The sequence below is a fragment of the Xyrauchen texanus genome, chromosome 9 (genome assembly GCF_025860055.1).
Source record: "Xyrauchen texanus isolate HMW12.3.18 chromosome 9, RBS_HiC_50CHRs, whole genome shotgun sequence".
NCBI lineage: Eukaryota > Metazoa > Chordata > Actinopteri > Cypriniformes > Catostomidae > Xyrauchen > Xyrauchen texanus.
Window position 1 is genome coordinate 19505315 of NC_068284.1, and position 18567 is coordinate 19523881.

At 36.8% G+C, this 18567-nt stretch overlaps 1 protein-coding gene across 1 annotated transcript; it reads right to left on the bottom strand.

Moving 5' to 3' along the window:
- Positions 1 to 750: 750 nt before the first annotated feature.
- Positions 751 to 18546, bottom strand: LOC127649084 (calponin-3-like). The gene is made up of 7 exons (XM_052134002.1): positions 18300 to 18546; positions 6605 to 6726; positions 6042 to 6108; positions 5576 to 5713; positions 5285 to 5401; positions 4955 to 5101; positions 751 to 3989 (listed from the first exon to the last, which is right to left on the bottom strand). The coding sequence occupies exons 1-7, from the start codon at positions 18354 to 18356 to the stop codon at positions 3642 to 3644; spliced, it is 996 nt and encodes a 331-aa protein (XP_051989962.1). The 5' UTR covers positions 18357 to 18546; the 3' UTR covers positions 751 to 3641.
- Positions 18547 to 18567: the final 21 nt, after the last annotated feature.

Here is an 18567-nt window from a genome sequence, read left to right on the forward strand (position 1 = left end):
AAACCTTCAAGCCTAAAATTCTGTGAAAAGAGGTGACAAAGAGAAAGCAATGGAATTCACAATGAGAAACATTTCCAGCCTCTGTCCCCCAGCAGCTGCAGTGTCAAGCTGAACACTGACAGGAATTCTCTTAGAGCCATGAGTGAAAAGTATTCAGAAGGTAAAAAACCAATCCAGCCTCATTTACTTCAAGCCATGCCTGCTGTGATGTAAGTATTCACATTCTGTGTGTAAAGCCTCCCCTTGAAATGGCTTTAGAATGCAGAATGGTTGGCAAATGTACACTGTCCCACTTGTGTAATTGAAGAGGAGCAGCTAATACCACAGGTATTTCAAAGTTTAGAGTTACCCCAGTGTTTTCACAGACTGTTCTTGATGTTTGTGCAGCAAAATTATGGTGATTTCTATTAGGGTGACACATTTTAAGGGATACTTACATGAGCTCATAGTTCTGAGGTTTCCTTATCACCATTTATCTACTTTTTTGTGATGTTTCACACCACAAAAACATTATTAATGTAAAACTGTATATAAAAGTTAGGGATAGAAAAAGTAGAATATGTTTAAAATAGAATAAGTAGGATATAAGAAATTATAATATAATACAAATGAAACTATAACAAATAGAATAAGTTCTAGAAATGACTGTTCTCTTCTGCTAAGTGCTTTCCCATACAGTATATAAAAAATGATCCATTAGATATGTTGATGTCTTCAGCAGATGCTTGCAGGGTCGCTCTACCTTATTCCTGAATTTCTTCTGAATGTGCACATTTAAACGGGCACAGCTTGTTTGCATTGACTTCGCCTCATCATGAGTCTCTCTACGAACTAATTGGGAGTCTAAACAATCAGTGTTGACTAATCTGCATTTTGGTCTTATTCGTGAAGTACAAACATGTACTAACAAATAAAAAATGTGGCCTTTATTTAGCTGCGTGCCTCTCTCCGAAGGATTTTATACCCAGACATGGGGGTGGGCTCTTTTGATTCGGCCTAGAAAAAAAGCCTTTGTAGCATCACCCTGGTAACTGCCTAGCAAGCATCCAGAGCACACTAGCAACCATACTTCAACACCAATGTCTGTGCATCTTACAGACATGGGGTGGACTCTTTTGACTGAGGAAAGTATTGTGAGGCTTTTGGTGGGATGTGGTGATGAGTTTTGCCACAGCAAGCACAAATCACATTTGTTTTCAAGAAATGTACCTATCACGTTTCACCTGTTTTTTCTTACTTTTTATTTTTCTAAAACTTAATGTATATCTACTGTAAAATAATTGTACCACCAATGATTTTATATATATGAATATGAGAGAGAGAGACATGCATTTTCAGCTAGGAAACAAAAGAAGTGTTAACATTTAGGTAATTTTAGGCTTTTATACTTTGCAAATGAAGTGCACAGTACACAGTTTCAATTTTATTACACACAAAAATCATGGTATCACTCTTGGATTTAGCATGGCATTCAAACACAATGGGTTTGATTTTCAAAATGTTATTTTGAAATAATATAAAAGCCAAAATAACATATAAAGGCTTAAATTATCTTTTTAAAAGAGTCTGAATTATATCTGTGGCTTCAAGCTAAATTAATTGCATAAAATTGTGAACAAGATCAAAATCAATTGAGAAATATCAATACAGGGCTACCTTGCACTGCAATTGCACCTTTTCAGTACGTCTTTATGGAAACTCTACATCAAGCTCTTGGAAAAATAATGAAGCTCTTCCCAAAACAGGAATAAGAGATCAAGATGTTTATGGAGTCGCAATTGATACAAAGGGAACGTTGCTAGGGGAGACCTGCACTGTTTTGTAGGACTGTCTAATTGAGTGCTGCATTATCAGAGCCAAATTCCACAGGCACACAAAGCAGGGATTATTCTCCATCAGTGTGTTTGCGGGAAGAGGTGGGGGTTTCACTCAGAGACATAGCGCTTTTCTCACCAACACTTTAGACTGGCTAGTCCTTGTCCTACAGCTCTGAGATCAGCAAGACTGGGAAGTTTTTGGTTTCACCCTCCATACCTACAAAAGCAGCATTCAGACTCACTCATGCCCCTTTGCCCAAACGCAAGGGCCCATAATTTCCAGGATGGTGCTGTCAACTGATGCTTTAAATGGAATAGTGCCAGAATTTACTCACCCACATATCTTTCCAAAAGCATAAAACTTTCTTCTGTGGGAGTACAGGAATTTGAAAGAATTATGTGATCAGTTCGAAATTTCATTTGGTTTTTAAATTTCAGTTTTGTGTCTCACCTGAAAATATCCTATGGCTTAGAATACTTAGATATGACGCACTAGCCGCATGGACTACTTTTTGACACTTTGGAGTGCTTGTTAAGCTTTAAAATTATTCAATATCAACTGCTACTGTAAGAAAACCAGTGTTCACAGCATTCTTTAGAATATATCCTTTTGTGTTCTACCTAAAAATAAGTTATATGGGTTTTGAATGACATCAGGGTGAGTAAATGATTAAATTTTTTTTGGGTGAACTAACCTTTTAAAATCTGAACCGCTTTTTCACTCAACCAGAATAACAACAGGCTTGATTGGAAAATTAAAAAATTTATTCATAAAAAAATGATAGCCATTCAACAGGACAGGGTCCCTATTGAGTATTATTGGCAATAAATACAAGACAATGGGGAAAGAGGAAGCAGGGAACAAGGTGGTCTAAACATATACAAAGCACCTATGGCACAATTTAGGAATGCATTGCTTGGTCATGATTTATAGCCAGGAATTTAAAAGAAGATATATATATATATATATATATATATATATATATATATATATATATATATATATATATATATTGTATATAATACTTTTCAAAAAGCCACAATGCTTCAAAACCACACAATCTTTGGACGACTTCTTGCTTCCTACAATACACTGCAATTAGTATGGGAACTTAATGAATTCTGTATACATTAAATGCTAAAAGCATTTCCCATGCTGAAACATCCTTTACACTTGATTTAGATGCTACGTACAAAACCAGATTAAATTTAGCGGGCCACTGAAATGTACATAAACAGCTTGTGGGTAAAGGGATAGTTCACCCAAAAATGAAAATGCTTTCATGTACTCTCATATTGTTCCAGTCCTGTATGTCTTTCAATTATGTCAACTGAACACAAAATGAGATATTTTAGGCAGAATGTTAGCCTCAGTCACCATTCACTTTCATTGCATCTTTTCCCAATACAATAAAAGTGAATGGTGACTGAGTCTAAGATTCATTATCTTTGTGTTCTATGGAAGGCAGAAAGTCATATGGCTTTGGAACAACAAGAGGTGAGTAAATGATGATAAAGCTTATATTTTTGGGTGAACCATTACTTTAAGGTGCCATGATTGACTTTACAAATACTAATACTGCTCCTCTTACCCATCTCACATTTAAAACGTAACTTTTAAAAACAATTGTTAAAAACTCTACAGTCTATAGTCTGCCTACCAAATAAAATACTGCATAATCAACATAGGAATTGTGATACAGGAAAGACATCTGTTTTTTTGTTTTGTCTTTTAAAAAGGGCAAGCGAGGGGAAAAAATGCCTCACTCTGTTGATGCAAGGATCCAAAAATATTTATCTCTGCTGTATGCTTGATACAGCAGTTTAATAGTCAATACCGTGGTCATAGTGGGCTTTGTACTGATCGTGGTATTCTGCCTGGTATTCATCATGATAGTCTCCTTGGTATTCAGCCTGGTAGTCGCTTTCGCTGATCTCCGAGCAGTTGGTGCCGGTGCCCTGGCTGCCATTGCTGTGGATGATTGGTTCAGTGGGGGAGGCGCAGTATTTGGGGTCATACACTTGCCTGCCAAGCCCGTACACGCTCATACCCTTTTGAGAGGCCACCTTGTTGGTGCCCATCTGCAGCGAGATTGTAGAGTTGTCCAGAGGCTGCACAGCCACTTTCTGGTCGAAAATATCCCTCCTGGTGCCAGGGGCCGCCATACCAGCCTAAGTGAAGAAATAGGGTGCTAAGGTGAACAAGCCATTCTGAACGATTCTGTTATAGCACTGATGAACACAGAATGGATTTCAAGCTTTCTGCTGAAAACAACTTGAATTTCAGGATGTTTCTCATCATAAGCGAATTGAATGCTTCAGAAGACTTGGAATATGACGCACAAGTCGAATGGGACTTCTTTAATGATACATTCCCAAAGGGATAGTTCACCCAAAAATTTAAATTCTCTCCTCATTTACTCACCATCATGCAATCTGAGATGTGTATGATTTTAGAAGAATATATAAGCTCTGTAGATCCATACAATACAAGTGAATGTTGACCAGAACTCTAAACTGGAAAAAGCAGACTTTTAATCCATCAGACTTCAGTGGTTTAAACAATGTCATCTGAAGCAATCCAGTAGGTTTTGGGTGAGAACAGACCAAAAGGTAACTCCATTTTACATTTCATCTTGCCATTACAGTCTCTAGGCACAATCACGTCTTCAAGCCCGATTAAACTTCCTATATCACCATCTGGTACTGTGCATGCTTCAAGAACTAGGAAATGTAATCAAGCTTGAAATCATGGTCATGTCTACTGACTGCAATGGCAAGATGTGCAATGAAAAAGGGGTAACATTTTGGTCTGTTCTCACCCAAAACCAACTGGATCACTTCAGAAAACTTTGATTAAACCACTGGAATCTGATGAATTACTGTATCTGCTTTTTGGAGCTTTTAGAGTTTTTGTCAACATTTACTTGCATTGTATGGACCTACATAGCTGCTCCATTCTTATAAAAATCACGAGGGTGAGGAAATTATGAGAGAATTAAAATGTTTGGGTGAACTATCACTTAGCTTTAAAATGAGGCATTATCCACGGCCATTGAATTTAAAAGGCAGTTTGTGATATTTATTAAAAAAAAAACAGCTAAAGCGCAGCAGTATTCATACAAGTGCACACTCACCTGGCTTGCTCCTTTATTAGTGCCCATCTGCAGACTGATAGTAGTTTGGTCAAATGGTTTGTCTGTTTGAGTCTTTGGGTCATACAAGTGTCTCCTGGTTCCATAAGAGGTCATCCCAGCCTGACTAGCACACTTATTTGTACCCATCTACCAATTATGAAACAAAGGATAAACATAAGTATGTAATGCATGATAAGCAGGTTTGTGGATCTGTCTGAACCTATTGTAAACCAACAACACATTGAAAAGGAAGAAAAGGCAAAGAATTATGAAATTAATAAAAAGGTCCCTCAAAGCCTCAACTGATACAAACTAACTGAAGCACCTCACCTGCAGTCCAATCACACACTGACCAGCCTTCATTTTCTCATGATCAAAGTTACGGGTTTGCTTGTCTGCATACTTCACACCAATGTCCACCTTTGTATCCATACCTTTGGTTTTTGCCTTTGATTGAAAGAATTCATGAAAAACATGGCTTATACCAGTAACATAACATGTTAAATCAAGAACATCAAGAAATTATTTATCCAGGTATAGCTCAAAGAAACAAATTGACACTTTTTCTGACCACATAAAACCTTTAAGCATCTCCATCCAAGATTTATGCTCTATACTTACCATGCTGGCCAGGGCGAGGAGTGTGGTCTGGACTTGAGTCATGTTGCCATTCTCAAACAGATCATTAGCCTCAAAGATGTCATTAGGCTTCAGGCCATACACAAGAATGGCTTTGATGAAGTTGCCCAAGTTCTCAAGCTTTAATGAAAACAAAAAGAAAAAAAGAGGCTTTACTAGTGCAAGGATGCTGCAGTCTTTAAGACCTTTCATGCGTTTTCAGAATTATTTAATTAAATCACATTCTTTAAGTTTGAGGATCACATTAGATCATATCACGATTCCGGTCTTTCCGCCCCTAAATTTAAGACCTCTGTAATAAAAATTAAGACTTTTGTTGTATCATTTAAGATATGTAAGGCTTTTTATGAATTTAAATTTTGGAAAACTGAATTTAAGACAAATGTAAATCTTTAAGGATCCACGGGTATTTAAACTTAAAACAAAGATTTCAACATTTCTTCCTCACCTTATGCCAATTAAGTTTGGAGTTGTTGATTTTCTTAACAGAGCCTGGCTGGATTTTATTTATTAGCCTACAAAACAAAGACAAATATTACAGATTCTGGAAGAGAACTTCAACAGACTGATTTTGCAATGTATGCACAGGTAAGAAAAGTTCACACAAAGTTCCATCTTCCATTAAAAGGGAACATTTTGGAAGTTTTCTTAATGGTAACTTGCAAACAAAAGAAGGTGTGGAAACAAGACTAGATGGTTATAATTGGAGCAACAAAATGGTTTGGGAATGGTAGGACTGTTTTTAGTCCAACATGCCCTGACATTTTGGGACTCAAGCCTGGATTAAATAACGACTCCTTAATTCAGGCAGCTGTAAACAACAACACAAGGTTACATGTGGCCTGCAAGTCATTATTTAGCCAAAAAAAAAAAACACCCAGTCCTTACAATGCTGTGGTACAAAAAAATAATGTTTATGTAGCAGTACTGTGTTAGGAAGAAGGGAAACCATGCACAGGTAGTTAGTCAAATCCATCTTAAACAAAACATTAGCTTTACAGCGTAACTCACTCGCAAAGTATGACACCATCCTTCAAACCTATTTGGAAATTTTCTCCGATTGGCATGCCAGTTACATCCTCGATCCAGTATCTTAACTCTTCTTCCTTCTGCAGGTCATACTTCTGAGCAATCTACAGGGACAAAAACAGAGAGATTGTGAATGCTTTCTTCCTTTTATAATGTTGTTGGGGCTTCGTTCAGGAGCAAGTTTGGTTATTAGCAATAATTAATAAAAAGATAATTATTAAATTCAATAGAACATTGATTAGAATCAACATTAGCTTATTAATCCTTCAAATCAACAATCATCAAAGACAACTATCAATTATCAAAATCAATAGAATATAAATAAGAATTAATATTGCCGGGGCACCACCCTGGAATAAGAGACTAATAATCAGACAGAATAGCAGTCTCAATATAGGATTGTTCTCTTAGGAAAGTCGACGTCCGGAGAACAGTGACATTCAAAATGGTAACAATGAAGGCTTGAATCCGAGCACTGACATCCACTGCCAGCCATTGGCACAGGTGAATGAAGAACAATGCCAAAACTCTTCTCTTTAAAGTATAACAAAGTTTATTGATGCAGTAATAACAATTAATAATCAATACAATGCAGTCGATAAACTTCCGGCTTGATTAGATATAGTAACATAAGCCAATATTACATGAGCTGGGTATAGGTGTGTGTCTGTGTGTGACAGGAGAGAAAGAGTGCACAAAATGTTGGGTGTGGCCCTCGTAGAGAGTGTATCACGCTAGGTTTCCGGCCAGAGAATGTGGGCGGAGAGAATGGTTAATGGTGTCTGCCCGTTAAGCAAGTTTCTCCACTGGTAAGATAACTTAAGAACAAAGCTGGGCTCTATCGGGAAATTATCTGTTTGCCAAATGTGTGTTCAGGTTTGAATGAAGCCAGTTAAGTGATCGTGGGAGAGACAGCAAAATATTGAAAATATTGTAGCCAATGTTACGGGTCATCTCTTTTTCCACTTTTAATAAGAAACAATACAAATTCAGGTATCAGAGACTTTTCTTGTTCCACTGTGAACCTATATAAATTTTAAATGATAACTCATGCATGACACTTTCCCTTTATGTTTCTGCATGGGTTTAATCTATGTAGCTAATTTAGAAATTCAGAAATTTCTGCACAAATGGGTTTGATCTTTTTAGTAGAGGTGCCGTCGTGTTTTAAGATTTGTTGTAAAGAACCATGCCTCTTCATCTCAAGTCTTGTTTGAGCAGGCCTTGTGCCAAGAGCAGTAAGATGAACAGGAAATTGCATGAAGCGTTGCCCCATAAAGCCAAGTGTACACTACACGACTTGCAGTCTGCATCCTGCGACTCAGTCTGGTTTTTCATTGTGCTTTTGCGAACACTTCAGGACTGTAGTATAGCAACTACATGACCATTCGTCCCCAACTGAGAACATGTGTACACCTGGTATTAAAATGAGTTTTGGCTGATACGATCACAAATTTCTCTTAATATTCCCGAACATTACATTTAGAGTGGAATGCAGTTATTTTAGTGCAGACCTGTAACTGAGCTTCTAGTGCGCATACTGCTCATATTGGTGTTCCTATTGTACATGTTCGTGCAATTGATTTTTTACAATTTCAGCACTCTTTACATTTCATTGGCTGAGGCTTATTGTCATCTCTCACTGGTCGGGACAGTGCGCACATATGATGACAACAATTCTAGATAACAGGCAGTTTTGAAAACCGTCTCGGCCTGTTGCAGTAGTGTGCACACAATAAGACCTTTTTGTGAGATCCAAGACTTCATCACAGACCAATCGCCGACTCAAAACAAGCTTGAGTTGTGGAGTGTCCACTAGGCATAAGTGAACTGTCTTTAGGACCCATTCCAGACACCTGTTAAACACCATTTTATTTTGAGAAAAAAAAAAATTTGTGCATGCAAAAGGGTCTCATCAAATAGCCCTTTAATATGACTGATCTTAAAAATAATGCACCTTTCAATAAATCATGTCAATTCTTGTTTGAATAAAAAGGGAATGTTTGTCCTTTCATTGTCACACCAAGTCTTTTTAATTTCCTTTAACAGGTCTGATCATGAAATCAATTGTAATGTTTGAAAAGGATTTGTAAAACATGCCCCATGTACAACAAGAAAAGTGAGTATGGGCTCCTGTCTTCAACAGAATGACATCATATCTGAATGTCTGGGCCTTCCTAAGATGTGGCAGGTTTGAGCACGTCTCATTTTATTGACAATTCAACTGTCCCCTCTCAGAATATTTATAGCAATGGGGGATTTCCATTATATAACAATTTACTTATGCCCCAATTCCTTTTTTTTTTTTATACAAAAAGCCCAGACTTTTCAGACCTTTCAATTAAACAAACTTTGTCTAGCCCTTAAATTCTGCATTATAAGCGGACGAATACCCTGTTATGATCTCCTCTAATGCATGTCAGCATTAGAACAACAGAAAATGGCTCTGTGACAAAAACAAACAGCAGAGCAAACAAAGCTTTCCATGTAACACCATGTGTACAGTTCATCACTCTTTCAGGTTTCCTGGTTGAGGTGAGTGAAGAGATGAATGACAAACCCTTTATTTATTAAGTGACTATTGTATAGTGACATTAAGCACACAAAAAGAGAAACATATAAGCACTTATGACAAAATGCCCGAGGTGTTTTTCAAGGTTAACAAGCGAGAGAGAGAGAGAGAGAGATATTTCTGCAATATCACACGATGGCTCTACATCAGCACTGCTTTGATTCGGCCGCAGGCTGAGTGCCATAGGTAATCACAGCAGTGCTGATTTAGAGCCATACAGCATGATTGAGAGTGTGATATTGCTTATAGAGTGCCGAAGTTATGACGTCACTTTGTAGGCCAAAACGCGGAAGTGAGTTAGCATTTTAGCACTTCCGGTTCCCTCGCCCTAAAGTCTATGGGTTTTTTGAATGGGTTTTTGCTAAATCGCCTGAAATAAGGTCTGTGGTTAACCTCTAAATATTTTCACATTTTGATCTATGAAATAAAACACACCAGTTATAACCTGCTTGTGGTTTTTTAAACTTTATTGTGTCTTAAAAACGGTGATTGCTAACAAGTTGCTAAAAGGGACTACATTCTTTGGCGGGGACTTTAGACGTCATCATGACAAATAGGAAATCTCTCACTAGCCCGCGTTTCAGCCTCACGTTCTTAGAAGTTTACCTTTTCATCTCTCCCTAGTTTTACTTACCGAGACTCGATAAACCTTGTCCCTCATGCTGGCCCTTACAATACCGGCAAGTAAACCAGCATATCTGCACTGTTCTACATGTCCAGATTTATAGTGGTTCTCTCCTCCATCTATGGTTTTTATATCGTCTAAGAAAAAGGACATAATATTGGAAATTGATACGGCCATAGCTAACGTTAGTGTTTATGAGATGGTAACATCGCGGGGTTTTTTCTGGCGAATTAGCAAATGGTATGCAAACATACAATCAAACATAATACTGTGAAAGATAATCTTTAAAGTTTATTTGGGGCACAATGATCAGGCATAATAATCTTAATCACAAAGAAAATAATATTAAGGTTTATATAAACTAACAAAATAATAAACGAATAAATAAAACATTAACAAAAGATTAACAAAAAATCTCAGAGACACGCATAAACAAATTTAGTTTCTAACATTTTTGGAAAAAACGAATGGGCAATATTTCTCATGAAAAAGTGGATAAGTGTTCATACACAGCGCAGATCATAATGAGCGAGCGTGTTTTTTAAATAAAGTTTGAGGAAGCTTGATGATGACGTTGATCCGCAACCATGGTGTGCTGTAGTCCGTTTATAGCCTACCGTTAGCATTTTATATCTGACGGCTTTATTTAGGCTTCAAAATGTATACATTTTGGATTAACTTGTAAATATTATCTTGATAGACAAAATGTGTAAGGGTCACAACTCTTTGTTGAACACAGATCTTATTTTTTGCGATTTTCCAAAAGTCTATGGGGAAAATGCATAGCTTTTTGATCGAGGGAACCCATGCGCCGCTAACTTCAGAATTGTCCTACAAAGTGACGTCATAACTTCGGCACTCTATAGACAACAATTCAATGAACAAGTACATTTGTAAAAATGAGACAAAACTGAGTACGGTCATAAAAACACATTTGTGCATGGAACTACTTTATTACGTGATGGATCAGAATCTGCCATTGCGGTTTCAAAACAAATGATGCATCCAAGCCTTCGTTAGTAATTCAAAAATGTCACATCAGAAATAGTAGTTTCTAACAAGTTATTGGATAAACAAGGATGGATGTGCGATCACCTGTTGTCACACCCAAGCAGAGATGCTGTCAGCTTTCTGAAAATCAGCTTTCTCACTGGAAAGTAGCAGTCCAAGCGGGGGTATTTCTCCCTATTTCGCGGTAGCATGTGCGCAAGAGTCATTCACTAAAGAAACCGCAATGTCCTCTGCTTTTTAAAAAGTCTGCCCACTCCAATGTGGAAAGTCTGATAAGAGGTAAGCGCCTTCGGTTTGTGTAATTAATCAGTCTATTGTGTCTCTCAGCTGTGATGAACCATAATGCTGAAGTTGTTCATTTAAAGCCATTTCATAGCTTTAGAAATAATACAAGCAGTGCTGTATGTAAACACTGGCTGACGCAGATTCACTTCACGTCACCTAACTGGCTCATATTACACATAAAAATTATCTTTTGCCACCACCTGCTGGCTAACATATATAAATAAATAAAAAATATTATAAAAAAAAAACAATACATGTAAAAAAAGACAAAACAATAGCTCTTAACAGATCTGCACTGCTCTTACACTTTAGTTCAGAATGGCATGAACACAAGCGGAGTGACACACACACACACACACACACACACACACACACACAGTGAAGCATCGGAGTGTTGATAGTGTCAGACCATCAGTGCTCATGGAATGTCTCTCGTCCAATCAGATTCGAGGACCAGAACTAACTGTTGTATATATACCAGCCACAACATTAAAACCAGCTGCCTAATATTGTGTAGGTCCCTTTTGGCAGCACAAAGCAGCGGCAACCCGCATCTCAGAATAGCATTCTGAGATGATATTTTTCTCACCACAATTGTACAGAGCTTATCCAAGTTACCGTAGACTTTCTCAGTTCGAAAGAGAGCTGGGCAATATATAGAATATTAACAATATAAATCAAGATAATATTGCTGACGATGTAAAATTTACCAATATCGTGAAGATTTTAATTTGCTTTTATTTGGCTATTAAATTTCATAAAGAGCGCATCAGTAGACTCATTTCACGGTCCTTCAGGGCTGCACAATTAAACAAAATAACATAAAAATGGCAAGTTGTGATTAAATCACAGCCTTTAGTGGATTAATAAAGACCATAAATATGGTCTGTTTGTGATTCAGAACAAACCGGCATGCTGATCGGTGTGCACGTGCATGGAGGCACTCACAGAATCAGTTCATGTGCATTGTGAAATCAAAGTAATGCTGAATAAAGCACATGCACAATTCCAAACACTACTAACTGCTACAAGATATTATACAAATCTACAAATGCAGCACTATATAACAGAAAAGATTACAGCATTTCAGGAAATGCAGAACATTGTAAACTGTCAAATACACATTGCCTTTTCTGTGTCACAATAAAAGCTCCTTATGAAGTTGAAGTAAATACTGCAGCAATTTGTGTCAAAATAAAAGCCCCCAGGTGTAATAGTAAACAGGACAGAAATATATTACGTTTGTATAACAAATCTAATAATCAGAATAAGAATAATAATAATAATTCAGCATTACAGTATATAATAATAATAATAATCAACCTGACGTGTCCCACAGTAATTATTTAGTATTATGCGATGTTCAGCTGGGGTTTCAAAAATAAATCAGATGTAGCTTTGCACAATAAACACATTTGTAGGTAAATACTGCTTTTTATTAAGCTACTATGTATCATTATGTATGAAATATAAAGTGCATATAAAAAAAATTATTGAATTTCATTCTCCCTTGTATTTATTTAATAAATAAATTATTAGATTTTAAAATATTGAATCTAATTGGCAACAATGACAAAAACAACAACAACAACAACAACACTTTTTAGGGCAAATACATAATTATCAAGCTATATATTGAATATCGTCAATAGGCTAAAATTTGTGATATAATTTTTTTAAGACTCATCGCCCAGCCCTACCAGTCTGGCCATTCTCTGTTGACCTCTCTCGTCAACAAGGCATTTCCATCCACAGAACTGCTGCGCACTGGATGTGGTTTGTTTTTGGCACCATTCTGAGTAAACCCTAGAGACTTTTGTGCGTGAAAATCCCAGAAGACCAGCCGTTACAGAAATACTTAAACCAGCCCGTCTGGGACCAACAATCATGCCACGGTTCAAATCACTGAGATAACATTTTTTTATTTTCTGCACTGCTGCAACACGATTGGCTGATTAAATAATTACATGGATGATTGTTAGTGCCAGATGCAGGGTTTGTACAGATGCTTCAAAGTTAAATTCAAGGACTTTTCAAGCACATTTGTATTTGTTTTCAATGACTATGCTCAAGATATCATTAAAACCAATTATTTTAGTTAATTTTTACAAGCACAACAATGAGAATCTTTAACTACATATTCTCACAGCAACAATTCTTGTTTGATTCATAAAGAAATTGATGTGCAATTGTAGTGCGCTCCCTTAAAACACACTTCACTTTCCAACAAAAGTGAATAACTGGGTCCGTAAACAGTAGTTCATATGACTCATGTGCTGTGTTCCATGTTTTCTAAAATCACACAACAAATTTATGTGAGGAACTGACCAAAATTGCAAATGGGTCATTCTCAAAAAACGTACAAAATTTGTAAATGAGCGGCTGTGGCAGTTGGTAGAGCGGGTCGGCCACTAATCGCACGAATCCCGGCCCACATGACTCCACATGACGAAGTGTCCTTGGGCAAGACACTGAACCCCAAGTTGCTCCTAATGGCAGGCTAGTGCCTTGCATGGCAGCTCTGTCGCCATTGGTGTATGAATGTGTGTGAATGGGTGAATGTGTCACAGTGTAGAGTGCTTTGAATACCGTTAAGGTTAAAAAGGCGCTATATAAGTGCAGACCATTTAAATTGTCAATTTAGTTCAGTTTTTGCCTATAAATGCTGAGGGTAAACATTTTGTTAAATGTTGACATTAATTTTTATTCATAAAGGACAACTTGGCTGTTGTTCTTTCTTTTATTATTTAATTTTGTTTCACAAATTAAGCAAGTTAAAATATATATATTAGAGTTGCAAAATTCTGGATGAATTGAGATTCACTATTTATTTTCTTAAAATAAAGATCACGGTTATCACGATTCTGAAGAAAAATGCTTATTTAAGTGATTGGCAAAACCTGGACATAAGAGTATTAAACAAAGTAACATATAATGTACAAGAGGTTCTGACAAAATGTTCTCTGCTTCAATCTATGCAATGAAGTTATTAATCAAATATACAAATTTAAAATGGTCCACAAAGGGGCGCAACGTATACATTATAAACCAAATATTCCTTGTGATTATTGCAAAGAAATAAAATAAATCCTGTAAAAAAAATAAATAAATAAATAAATAAAAAAAACCCGGTATAATAATAAAAAAACATGCGTTTCTTACATGCCAAGTAAAAAGCAAAATTGACCAAAAAAGCTTTATTAACACCTAATATACAATAAAACACTTATTTTACAAAATATTTTATATATAAATATTATCAATTAAAATTAATACAATTTGTCCCGTCTGTTTATACATAAATGGCTGTGTTTGCTTTAATATCTCATCAAGACAGCGCAGATTAAATCCTGTCTGTTTACACTGGTAATTCATTAACAGCTGTGATTACATTAATAGTACCAAAGGAGGGGTATTTTGATTAAAAACAGCGCACAGTCTCGTACAGAAGCGCTGCTTTCATCACAAGACACAAGTGCATGGGCAGACACATGAAGGTGAGCATTTGAATGCGGGTGTCGAATTTAGTCAGATCTTGGTAATGGCGGAATTTTTGTAGCATCGGTGGCTATTAAAATATTGAACTCAGCAGAGATTGTCACACTAATAGCTAATCGTAGCTGCACCCTGCAGTTTGTAAAGCACTGAGCTGGACTAACACATTTGGCCGTTACGTTTCAGTTATTTAGTGTCTCATGCAGGAGCGCTGTGTATTGTAGATACCATATAAAGTTTATCAACATTTAAAAAGGCATCTTGAAGTGAATTTCGAATTTAAATTTGACCAACTTATACATGCCATTGGAACGTTAATATACATTGCAGAATCTTTATCATTTATAAATGAGATCGCTTGGGTGTCTGAATTGAAATTGCTATCTTTTAATGATTAATCGTGCAGCTCATATATATATATATATATATATATATATATATATATATATACACATATATACATACACACACACACACACACACAGATCAGCCACAACATTAAAACCACCTGCCTAATATTATGTAGGTCCTCCTCGTGCCGCAAAAACAGCACCAACCCGCATCTCAGAATAACATTCAGAGATTACATTCTTCTCACCACAATTGTACAGAGGGGTTATCTGAATTAATGTAGACTTTGTCAGTACAAACCAGTCTAGCCGTTTTCTGTTGACCTCTCTCATCAACATGCCTTTTCAACACACAGATCTGCCCCTCACTGCATGTTTTTTGATTTTGACACCATTCTGAGTAAATTCTAGAGACTGTTGTGTGTGAAAATCTCTGGAAATCAACAGTTACAGAAATACTCAAACCAGCCCGTCTGGGACCAACAATCATCCATGCTCCAAACCACTGAGATCACATTTTTCCCCACCCTGATGGTTGATGTACACATTAACTGAAGCTCCTGACCCGTATCTGCATGATTCTATACACTGCTGCCACATGACTGGCTGATTAGATAATCGCATGGATGATTGTTGGTGTCACGGGCTAGTTTGAGTATTTCTGTAACTGCTGATCTCCTGGGATTCTGCAGCAGTTCTAAAGATGGAAACAGCTTTTTTTTCCTCCCCAATTTGGCAAGCTCAATCCTCAATGTGGTCTAGGTCCTCATGGTGGCATAGTGACTCTCCAAAATCCGGGTGGTGGAGGACAAATCTCAGTTGCCTCCGCATCTGAGACACTCTCCTCAAGTGTCAATCCGCGCATCTTATCACGTGGCTCGTTGAGCGTGTTACAGTGGAGACCTAGCACGTGTGGAGGCTTCACGCTATTCTACGCGGCATCCACACACAACTCACCACGTGCCCCACTGAGAGCGAGAACCACATTATGGGGACCACGAGGAGGTTAACCCAATGTGACTCTACCCACCCTAGCAGCCAACTGGTTACTACATTGCAAAATTCCAGATTTTTCAGGTTTTCCAGGATGCATAGAGAAAACCTGCAAGGTATAGGGCTGCACGATTAATGAAAGGAATTAAAATCGCAATATGACGTAATGAAATTATTAAACCGCAAATGCTGCCATTTAATTAGATAAATAAATAGTCTGCAAGTGCTTCCTGCTGCGCTTACTATATACTCTCTGTAGTGTTACACATACTCAAAGCACACATGAGGTTAATGAGCAGAACATATTAAATTATTAGCACTCTATATTCACTAATTGCACATAATTCCGTGCTAGGAAACCATTCATAGTTTTTTTTGTTGTTGATGTTTTTTTTCGGTCAATAAATCATATCAGTTAAAATCGCAATTGCCATTAAATTTTTTCAAAATTCTAAAAAGTCAAAATTCTTCAGCCCTAAAGAGTAGTATTCTTTTCGGAAGATAGCCGCATTTCCAATTGGAGTATGTCCAGGTAATGTTTGATCCACATCCCCTCCTTAGATACTTCCATTGTTCCATTTAAGTGCTGATGAAAGTCAGCTGGGGTAAATGTTCTCACACTACAGCAGATCACACAGGAATCAAGAAAACATCACCTCACTGCTGTGGTTTACATTGATTTCTCACCCTCCCACACATTCCGAATAAACATATACACTCAAACGCACATACACATGCTATAAATCATGTGATGTGAAATTTGCAGAACAGGTCTAAAACGAGCAAACATGGACAATAGAGGTGTTTTCAGTTTGATCTCCAAACTGAATTTAAGCAATTAGACAATGGGGAGATTGTATCTTAATGGTTGCAGGTTCAAACTCAAACTCTAAATTCTAACTGTCAGTAAACATAGAACTGAAGACTTATAACTTTGCTCTATTAACACACCATGCATGACCTTAAACAAGGCAATCAATACCAGGAGCACCAGATGGACTGTCATTAGTTTGGGGCCCTTTGCATGCATAAAACACATACGGAAAGTAATTATTATAAAAAAAAACAATTTAGAAACAAATTGCTACAAGTGAACTAGTGCTTCTGGTTACTGAATTACAGTCATCAACTTGTTTGGGGTCTACATCTACTCTACACAGTTTTAAGATATAAAGTCTTTATAATAAAAATTGTGACCTGTATGCAATGATAGTGTGCAGTTACATGCACATCACTGAAGCACAGGAAGAAAATGAAAACTATTGTTCTGCTCATAAAACTATACATGAACTCCCCAGCAGCTGCAGAGAGAACATTTTCAGTTAAATTATCCTGTAATTAAGTGTTCAATTTTCAGATCTTACTACACAACTTGTCCAATGAGGGACTGTAGACTACGGTTTTAAATTATTAGAAAAAATGTTTTAAGTATGTTCCCATGGTTATTAAAGTAATCTCATAAATGAAATAAAAAAAATTAAATCCCAGATGATGCACAAACTTGACAGATGTTTCCAAAACACATTTCCGCACAAAACTTTCAAGATATTACGTCGCTAACTTGCTTAAACCCATTATTATTTTTCACATGTTCGTGTATTTATGATCAAAATTCAGTTTTAATTGATTTGTTGTTTCTTTGTACATATATCGGCCGCCTCGGGAGCTCCACCCATAATTCAACAAAAGACTTACGAACCACCGACCAAACACACTGCAAGGGCAAGATTTACAAACCATTAAAAATATTTAGCTAAAAAGTAAATTATATTTGTAGTGATAAAATGGCAAATTTTGTATCTTGCAAATGACCGACAAAATAAAAACAAAAACGAATACACGTCGCTTTTTTATTTTTTAGGTTTCATTCAATGAACAAAACTGATATGTTCAAAGTCCAAGTGTATGATGCTTCGTGGTTTAAGTACAAAGAAAAACAATGGGAAGTTGGACAACGAATGCATGAACCCATTAAAAACCAAAATCTCTCAGTTCTCTAATCGCGAAAAAAAAAAAATCCCAGGAACCTGGTGAAAAGGAAACACAATGGCTGTTACTGGAAAAAAACAACAAAAAAACAAAGTTGCGAGCACCACCAAGACAGCGAGTTCTGGGCATCATTACCGCGTTCGGTTCTAAATTCCGAATTCTAGACAGCATTTTGTGCAACAAAAATGACTTTGAAAGCACATATGGTGCCCAGAAATTCTGCCAAGGTAGTTAACTATAAAGCAAACCCACACTAATATTTTAAAACATTTTCCCTGCAAGCAGAGACATTTTAAGTGTCAACGATAGAGGAATCAGTCAGCTAAAATACACAAACTCGTGCAAAATCACTCTTACCTTACTTCTCACTTCAGCAGATAAACCATATGCAGGGCCCTTGTTAAACTGAGTCATTGTCTTTAATTTCACGTCGATTTGCACTATTGAATCGATCTGAAACTCCTAACTCTTTGTTTTCTCTGATTCTGGTGAGAAAATCCTTTGCACAATTTAAGATAAAGCCAACAAATCCGTGTTCAGGCAAGTCAAATATAACTGCCGCTTTCCTCAGACGAGCGGATAAACTATATGGCTGAGAGTCGATTCCAAAAAGAGTCGATTCCAA